This window comes from Propithecus coquereli, unplaced genomic scaffold, assembly GCF_000956105.1.
Source record: "Propithecus coquereli isolate 6110/MARCELLA unplaced genomic scaffold, Pcoq_1.0 Scaffold430, whole genome shotgun sequence".
NCBI classification, from domain to species: Eukaryota; Metazoa; Chordata; class Mammalia; order Primates; family Indriidae; genus Propithecus; species Propithecus coquereli.
Genome location: NW_012150064.1, coordinates 535,600 through 545,521, shown reverse-complemented (window position 1 = coordinate 545,521; position 9,922 = coordinate 535,600). Strand labels below are relative to the sequence as shown.

The window sequence follows — 9,922 nt, the reverse complement described above, 5'->3', positions numbered from 1 at the left end:
AACATATATAAAGTAAATTATAAAACTTTGATGAAAGAAATAAATAAATGGAGAAATATTCCTTGTTCATAGATAGAAAGACAATACTGTGAAGATGTCAAGTCTTCCAAGGTTTATTGATTGATTCAAAGTAATTCAAATTAAAATTCCAGCAAGTTATTTTGTGGCTATTGACAAACTGATTCTTAAGTTTATATGGAGAGGCAGAAGACCCAGAATAGCCAACACTATTATTGAAGGAGAAGAAAGAAGTTGGAGGACTAACATTATCCAGCTTCATGATTTACTATAAAGCTATAGTTAACAAGACAGTGTCGTATTGGCAAAAAGAATAGACAAATAGATCAATGGAACAGAATAGAGAGCCCAGATATACACCTGCATAAATATAGTTGACTGATCTTTGACAAAGGAACAAATTCAATACAATGAAGAAAATATAGGCTTTTCAATTAATGGTGCTAAAATAACTGGACATCACATGCACAAAATAAATCTATATGCAGACTTTACACTCTTCATAAAAATGAACTCCAATTTGATCACAGACCAAAATGTAAAATGAAAAATTATAAAACTCATAGTATATAACATAGAAGAAAGTCTAGGTGATCTTGTGGTTGGCAATGACTTTTTAGATACAACATCAAGGGCACAACCCATGAAAGAAAGAATTGATAAAATGGACTTCACTAAAACTAAGATTTTCTGCTCTGTGAAAGACACTATCGAGGAAACAAAAAGACAAGCCAAATATTTGCAAAAGATATCTGATAAGGGTATTCTGTCTAAAATATACAAAAAAGTCTTAAAACTCAACAATAAGAAAATAATCTGATTTTAAAATGGGCCCAAAACCTTTACAAAAACTTCACCAAAGAACATATAGAGATGGCAAATACACATATGCAAAGATATCTAGCATCAGATATCATCTGAGAAATCCAAATTAAAGCAACGAGATACCACTAAACACCAGTTAGAATGCCAAAATCCCAAACACTGACAACACCAAATGCTGGCAAGAATTTGGAGCAACAGAACTTTCATTCATTGCTGGTGGGAATACACCTCAAACCTGCCATGTCCAAGACCGAAGTAAACAGCAACTTTGATTAATGTCTGTCTCCCACACTACAGTGCACATTGCAGGTGGAGAGACTTTATTTTTACTCATAATTGGATTCTCAAAATATATCATGGTGCCTAGTATATAGGTATTTAATATTTGTTGAATGGATAAAACTTTAAGCATTGAACTAATAATTAGGAAATGGCATGATATAAAACAATTTAAAAATGCAATTCCTCTCATTCCCATCTGTATGAATATGAGACTTATTCCCCAAGCAGAGTTACTGGATTGCAGTTGGACACTTACCTTGAGATTACCCTGGCTACTGTTTTAGTTCTGGGTCTTTAGTTCAGTGTCATCTTCGACATTTAACTGAATTTATTGAACATTTCTAACTTGTCTAGTGCAATGATTCCTGTATCTGTTACTTCCCATTAATAAAATTCCATATACACTGTTCAATTTCTTGGTTGGAAAGTATTAAATACTTGATGCTCACAAGTGAGATAGGAGATGGAAGTCACAGGGATAGGGATGGGGCTGAGGGAATGGGGTAGTTTATCTCAGGGCTCATACTCCATGGATTCAAGTCCTCCTTTTGGTACTAGTTTTAAATGAGTTTAACACCTGAACCTGTTTCTGCATTTGCAAAAATAGACACGGTATTAAAAATACCTTTATTACAAATCTGTTGTGAGGATTATATGGGAAAATGTCTCTGAAATTACTTTTTAAACTGTAAAATGACACAAACGTACATAATTATTCCAATGTAAGTTTGGAGATAATCCTAAAATAGCAGTCGAAGTGTGGAGGAGGCAGTTTCTAGCAAAGAGAGTTTGTGGGCAAATATATTTTACAGTATATTTCGATTTTTGAATGAACAATGGAGCAAAGACAAACGTTTTCTTTAAAAAAAAAAGGAAATAGGAGCGCTTTTAAAATTTTATATTTAACCAACCCATTTAGAGTCTGTACTTCCACCACATTTCAGCTTCCAGGAAATCCTCAACTGGAGCTCCCTCATTGTCTCTCACTCTCCTCTCTAAGGCTCAGGCATTAACCTTACTAACTGCCTGGTTTCCTGCAGGTGGGCGGTTACTAACTGCCTGGTTTCCTACAGGCCAGATTTTACGTCAGCAGATTGTGGCGCAGCACCGCCACGTGTGTGCCCAATTGTGAGGTCCCACGCCCTCACCAGGATATAAAGCTGGACATCTGAGAGCATCCCAGTTGCACCAGGCAGTGTGGGAACTCTAGCATCCTGGACTGCAGCATCCCAAGTCCGGGAGGCTAGTGGCCCCCTGCTTCCCAACTGCCAGCTGAGTGCCTCCGTTCCGAGAAGAGAGAAGAGGGGGAAGAGGAGCCATGGACATCCTTTATATCCTACCGATCTGCGTTTTGATCGTCTTTCTGATTATCTACTGGAAATATGGGTTTGAGGTAAAGATGTATGAAAGAGAGAATGGAATTAGTTGAAGCTAGATGAGTATATGGCTTGGGGAGTGGGTAAGAGAGTAGAAAAATAGTAAAATAAAAGTTAAGGGGAGATCACCTCATTCCTCTTTTTCACTTGAAAGCGTCCCAGACTTTTATTCCTTACTCCCACAGTTCCATTTTGACCAGTAATTTCAACGGTTGTGATCTGTTGTAAAAAGCCCCAAGTCACTAAGTGATATGGTCAGCTTTTCACTCGCCTGGACAGAAGTGCAGCTAAGTGCCCATTCCCCATCATCACCTCTCACTTTGAGAATCTGTAGTTTCTCTCTTTTTCTTCTCTGCTATTCCCCTCACCATATGTCTGTTTCCTTCTCCTGCCGTCAGTATGGGAGCTTTCTGGGCATTCACAAATAATTCAGGGTAAATATAGATTTCCTGTCGTTATTTAAAGCCACAAGTGAAGTGCTTTTAGATAAGGTTCAAAGACAAAGTCCATATGTAGACCTACTAAACTGCCCAAGAAATGTAAACAAAGGATATGGCACTATGGCACTACAAATCTACTTTCATATATTTTTTTATTTCAGAATGTTACGGGGGTATAACGTTTTGGTTATATGTATTGATCTTGTACAGTTTGAATCAATGTTATAAGTGTGTCCATCACCCAGATAGTGTGAATTGTACACGTTAAGTGTGGATTTACCCCCCTCCCCCTTCTACCTGCTTGATTTTCATTGAGTTTTACTTCCATATGTGCATATAAGTGTTGATTGATTAGTTTCAGTTTAATAGTGAGTACATGTGGTATTTGTTTCTCCATTCCTGCAATACTTCACTTAGAAGAATGGTCTCCAGTTCTGTCTATGTTGTTACAAAAGGTATTAGTTCCCCATTTTTTTATGGCTGAGTAGTATGCCATAGTATACATATACCACATTTTATTAATCCACTCATGTATTGATGGGCACTTGGGTTGATCTTTCCTATATTTTTTAATCAGTCTGCGTTTTGGAAAAATATATTTATGAGTTGATGTAGTCATTCAACACATTTTTAATTTCTAGCTGTTTGGTGAAATCAGTTCATTTTGGTAACCAAGACTAACCAAGTTGTTATTTGGTAGTATTTGGAAATTGCTAAATTCAATAAACTAAATATGTATAATTTCCTTCCTTTACAGAGAAACGTTGGTGAAATAGCATCAAATTCAACTTCTCTCACACTAGTAAGAACCTCTTCTACTGGGTCAACTAAGAGCAATACTGATACGAGTCTTTCAGTCAACAATCTCTCTCGGGATATCTTAAATAATTTCCCACACGCAGTAGCCATGCAGAAGCGAATTTTCGTAAACCTCAGGATCGTGGAATACAAGCTGGCTGAACTGGAACATTTCCTAGTTATCAAGGGTTTAAATGGTGCATTAGTTAACCGGAAATCCACTGGAAAGCTTACGAGATGTAGTGACAGTGGAGGCAGTCATTAAAGACACTTTGAGTGCATTCGCTTGATTATGTGTTTATACCAAATGGATTATTATTTAAAAGGGGAAGGGATGGCAAGTCAGATACAAAAATCCAGATATTTATTTATTTGCTTATTCACATTTTATTTAAAGAATTGATTACATTATGCTAATATATATTTTACTGGGAGACGAATGGAAGCACAATAGAGAAGGAAATAGTTTAAAAGTTTTTAAAAATAAGCTACAGTAAAAATATAGTTGAGATATAATGATTTTAATTTCACTCAAGTGTGAAAAACAGTTTTCTCTAATGGTTTACAGTACAATACTGCAATTGTCTCCATGTTTCCATTAAAGTAAGTGGGATTTGATGGAACTCTTTTCCATTATGCATACTGTTTCTTGCCACTGTTGAATCTGTGTGATAATAAGAGCTATCATTGAGCACCCTACAATATGCTAAGCACTTCATTAAGATCTATGCTTTACACACTTGTGAAGATAATGACACAAACTCTTAACTACTCTTCATGGTCAGATTTTAAAAGGGATTTCTTCCCTTTCACACCTCCTCTCTCTCCCCAATTAGATATTCTTTCATTTAAAATGCCTAAATCTTCCCTGAATTGCAAGTCACCTATAGAAAATCGCATGCATTTTTCTATTTGGTGAAAAATCCACACCTCAGATAACACTAAAATATCATGGTAAAATGCATGTAACATATTGTGGATTAAAATTAAGAAAAAAGTCTTTCTAAGCTGTAGTTATCTATTTAAAATAATATTTTATAAAATCCAATAAAACTAAAGAAATAACAATCTCTTGAAGTTCACTGGCAGCATTAGACCTACCCTCAAAGAAAACCCTCAAAATATCAAACACAAGTTAATCTTTTACTTACACACACACACACACACACACACACACACACACACACACACCTCACTGAGATGGTTCAATTACAGGACTACCTATTTACCTTCCTTCATACTCCCTCCCCCCAATATAAATTACCAGTATACATTAAAGAAATGCCTTAATCCATTTACTCCTTTCATCTGCAATCAAAAGAAGAGGAAAAGGACTTTAAAATGTATAAGAAAAATTATTCCTCTGTTGTCACACATTTGCCAAGCACAAAAAGCCAGCAGTGGTATATGTGGTTCTTAAATGTTTTTGGGTCACAGGTCTCTTTAATATTCTGATGAAAATTATGGACTCTTTCTCTAGAAAAATGCATGTACACATAAACACAGAAAATGTTCCATATAATTTCCATTTCATATGTTCCCTGAATCCTAGATTAAGAACCTTAAGAATTGCTGAGAAGTTCCTTATATATGTAAGCAGTGTTTATCATCCTAGGCTGTGACATTTAAACCAATTGTCAATGATATATGATAAATGTATAAGGCTATCAGTGATATATTTCATTATCTTTTGTAAGAAAACTAGGACATAGTACTTTCTAATTTGGCTTCCCTCATTCTTGACAAGTTTGACAAGTTTATTTCTTAACAGTATGTAAATAAGTTATCACCCATAAGTAGTAACTTATTCACATAAGACAAAATCATCTTGATCTATTAGCCATGTATCACAACTATAAAATGCTAGATTTGATTAAAGCCATTTTCTCATTAACATTTTGGTCCATATTCTATTTGAAATACCTAATCAGATCAAAATAAAGCCTCCAATGTATTAGAAAAACATGGTAATATTTACAAAACTGTTATTGTGAAATAGAAACAGTTATATGTGTAGGTGTTATACAGATAGTCTAAAAAGAAATATAATAAGCACATTGCTAAACATTAATAGATTCACATTTTTATATTGCATTCCTGCTTAAATGGGAAAAAACTTATCACACTATTATGAATATAGTAATGAATATAGTATATACATTTTCTACTCAATTAACATACAAATAAATAAAATTTTCCCCTACTCTAAAAAAAATCACATTATATAACCATGTATCTTTTAAAATGAGATCTCATTCTGGGTTTCTACTGCCACTAACAGTAGGTATTTCATGGTCAGTCTCTTTAACAGGATCTATCATGTCTTTATATCTCTCCCCACGATGTTGTTTCAGGTATGGACCCCAGTTAGAAGCTGGTCTGCAGCAGCTTACAATGCGCTGAAAGCAAAAACAAAAAAATTTTTGTCTTAGAATTCAAGTATTATAATCTGTAAACAAGCACATATTAAACTATACTTTTATTTTAAAATTAAGTTTCTTTGCTAATGAAAATAATCATAGAAAAGTAAAAAGTGGTAATCTAAATTCTTAATAATATACAGTCTACATTAAAAATACAGAAATCTACAGAAAAAATTATAATCAAATTTAATTGTTAATAGAATTATATTAACTACTAAACCAAAATAATTTAGTATGTAACTGATTTCAAAAGAAGGTGAGTGGGCCCATTAGCGTAATAGTGTTGCTACTCCATATCCTTACTAAATTCTCAGGCATTTTCATCCCGGCATCAGGATGAAGGTGATGTAAAGATCTAAACCAGTGTGTATACTTAGGATGTGTTTCAAGAACTAAGGAAAGGGAGCTCCAGGGTCAAACCATTGATTTGTATGGACTTGAGAATTTATTTAAATCTAAGACTCCTAAACCTACCTCGTCATTGTCCTAGTGAGATGACATAATCAACTCTAGTCCCCTAGGCCTCTGTGGAAGGGGCATGACTCAGGGTCTAGATAGGGTTCAAGATAATTTAGCAGGCTAATTCCAGTCTAAATACACTATTAGGACATGTATTATAACCAGATGAAGTTTTAAATGTAGTAGTTATGGATATGAAGCAAAAAGGTCATTTGCTGTGTGACATCTTCAGGAATAACTCAGCATGGCTGAGATAGCATGGCTATTATTTGCTAAGCACTCTAATAAGGCCTGAGGATACAGCAACAAGCAAGATCAGACTTCTCCCACAAGGAGCTTATAGTCTAGTACTGGGAGACATGCAAATATATAAAGAGTATAATATGATGTTATGTACTAGTAATAGGTGATTGTATCAGGTATAGAAATAGACAAAAGAGTGATTAATTCTATCTCATATAATCTCATATTATCACCATATGAGTAAATTAATCTTTATTTTGTTAAGTACTTTGCAAAAAGTATAAAAAATTTAACTTAATGTGCTTACTTGAAAGATATTTCCTTTAGCCTGAATTATTTTTACAACAGCCATAATTGGAATCCAAATAATGCAGAAAATAATCATACACCAGCCTAGAGCCACTCCCCAGTCAGGGTATGGAATTTGAGCATACTTGGGTCTTTGAAATTGTACCAGTGACCAGATAAAAATTGCCTGTGAAAGTAAAATATGAAAAGACAAAACCAAATATTAGACTTTATTGCACTAATTATTCCAATTTGATTCCATTCCTTAGATGTAATTTATTAAGTATTGTTAAACTGAAAATACATTCAAGCAACTAAGATAATCAGGTAACAAGCCAGAAAATAACAATGAAATGAACCAAAGTAAATAACTTCTGTTTTTACTTTGAATAAATTCTTCCAAAATTTAATACCTTCATATATTCATAAAGATACAAATACTTGTTCAACATATATTTCAATAAAATATCTGATGATATGTCAGATTGAAAGTAAAATAATATCTGAAATTTTCTGTTATTGAGCTTTTAACTTTTATTTATTATAGTACCATGGTTTTATTCTATGCCACAAGCTAGGCAGCATATCAAAGCATGTCAAAGTAAAGGACACTTCACTACACTTTAGTGGACATGCTTCCCTCTTTGCTTAGTGATTGTTTCTATTATTTCCCACTGCACAGATCACCTCTTTTGCCACCTCAAAAATACACATGCATTAACACATACTACCAGTATATGTTTACCAAAGCACACTTCACTTTCAGACTGTTATTGAGGGAAAAAAAAGCTCAATATATGTTTAGATAATACAGTGAAATATGAATCTTAAAGATGAAAACACTTTAAGGCCAAGTTAAGTGTTAAAAAGACTTACTAGAAATGTTGGTGCGTTAAAACTAATTGCTTAAAAATCTGAAAAGAAAAACAAAACAAAAAAAAAACACAAAAATCACCTAGTAGTTTCCCTAATTTTAGCTGCCTTTGTTTTATAAAATTAATATGAAAACAATAGATTTTAAGAATCTTTGTAAATAGATATGCAGGTTTAATTTTAAAATGAAATAGATTAATTTCATTAATTCAATTTAATTCTAATAATTCAAACGTGTTTCCCAATTACTGTAATTGTACATAACTACAAGAGAATGAATAGTGGAGTCTAATATACATGACTTTATACAAAATAAATGACAATATTAATATTTAATACTTTTGTATTTTAAATTAAATTCAGGTGTCAAACCTATGTAATGAATGAAAATTAGCTAGTTAAGAAGTCTAGTTAGATCTTTTAAGTTGGTAAGGGGCTTATTTTATCATGGAGATTTGTTACATTAGAAAAATGATACTTAACAACACTTTCCAAGTAATTTAGCAAGAATACGGAGCATCCAAATATTTTAATTCAGCACATCTAGTCCCAAACTACCCATTACTTGAAACTGATCTCATAATGCTTTTTTAAAAAAGCTTAATATCCCCTAAAACCCGACAAATATGATACTTCAGATATGAAGCAAATCCTAGATCAAGTTACTTAATGGTCTTTTCTAGGAAAACATTTGTAGTATAAAGTCAATGAAAACGAAAATACATTGGTTTGGGGCTCTGCCACTGCCCCACCCCCGCCATTATCTCTACTTTGTAGTCATTCTCCAGCCCGTGAAGTGTTTATTTTGGCACTTGGCCATTTAGTGTCCTGAACTATTATTTGATTTCATGTCTGTGTCACGTCTCTCCAGTAAGACATCTTTTGCTTTCCCTCAGCTCCTAAATAGTACCAATTGTTGAATTTATTAACATGAACCGTTGCCTCTACTGCCTCTATTGACACAGGTGAGTTTCTTTTAGTAATTTCAGACACTAAATACCTCCCCCATAAAGATAAAAAATACACATTAAAAGATGAGCATTGTTTCTCAGCAATCAGTATATTTAAACTAAGTTCCATGAAGGTAGGATCTGGGCCTTATGCATCATTGTATTTTCTATACATGGCAAAAAGATTAGGAACATTATTGATGGCTCAGTATAATTTTAGGGAATGAGCAAATTCATTATTTTCATTCGCTCTATTGATAATTTTTAAATTATTAACTTTTAATCTATAGCAACCTGTTTATTTTCTCAAATGGTAAATGTTTAAACCCATGGTCCCCAAAATAATACTGCAAAGGCATTTTAATTTAGGCGACTTGGAGGCACCAACCATAAATACTGCAAAACTTGAAAATCCTCCATTTATGGCATTAATTTGCCTTTTGTCTCCAGTGTGAATTATGTGTTTAAATGTATATATTACTGATACCAAATTCATGGTATATTAATACTTACAATCAAAAGGATAGGCGTAATGACAAACCAGCAAGTTCTCCACCATAGCCAGAATATCCACCTCTTTGTTCCAATCATCATTTCTATGTCTTCAATGAATCTGTTCCCTCCTAAAGAAAACATCAAAGAGTACAATGAGTGCTTGCTCATATTTTCCTCCAAAAATTATTGTGACCCCAATTCTTTCTATGTCTAAACATTTTCCTATACCACAACGAAGCATACACCTGCAACTACATTTTTTTCATAATATATTTTTGCCCAGTATATTCTACTTTACTGTTATCATAGTGTGATTATTAATAGTATAATTAGATAAACACAATGAAAAGGAATCAAACTAAACTATTTTAATAAAACTTGCAAATAATTATTATAGTCACCATTTACCATAAATCCAGATGATTCCTACTACTTCCAGTATAGCTGCAATC

At 33.4% G+C, this 9,922-nt stretch overlaps 2 protein-coding genes across 2 annotated transcripts in view; one reads left to right on the top strand and one right to left on the bottom strand.

The window, feature by feature from the left end:
* The first annotated feature begins 2,443 nt into the window (after window positions 1–2,443).
* CT83 (cancer/testis antigen 83) lies at window positions 2,444–4,004 on the top strand. The gene is made up of 2 exons (XM_012653886.1): window positions 2,444–2,518; window positions 3,699–4,004. The coding sequence occupies exons 1-2, from the start codon at window positions 2,444–2,446 to the stop codon at window positions 4,002–4,004; spliced, it is 381 nt and encodes a 126-aa protein (XP_012509340.1).
* Window positions 4,005–5,806: 1,802 nt separating this feature from the next.
* The window catches only part of SLC6A14 (solute carrier family 6 (amino acid transporter), member 14), a 24,214-nt gene continuing 20,098 nt past the window's right edge, over window positions 5,807–9,922 (bottom strand). Inside the window, exons 9-12 of the mRNA XM_012653885.1 lie at window positions 9,879–9,920; window positions 9,489–9,598; window positions 7,172–7,339; window positions 5,807–6,138 (exon numbers count right to left, since the gene is read on the bottom strand). Coding sequence (XP_012509339.1) covers window positions 5,992–6,138; window positions 7,172–7,339; window positions 9,489–9,598; window positions 9,879–9,920 — 467 coding nt within the window. The 3' untranslated portion in view covers window positions 5,807–5,991. The remainder of the gene's footprint in view (window positions 6,139–7,171; window positions 7,340–9,488; window positions 9,599–9,878; window positions 9,921–9,922) is intronic.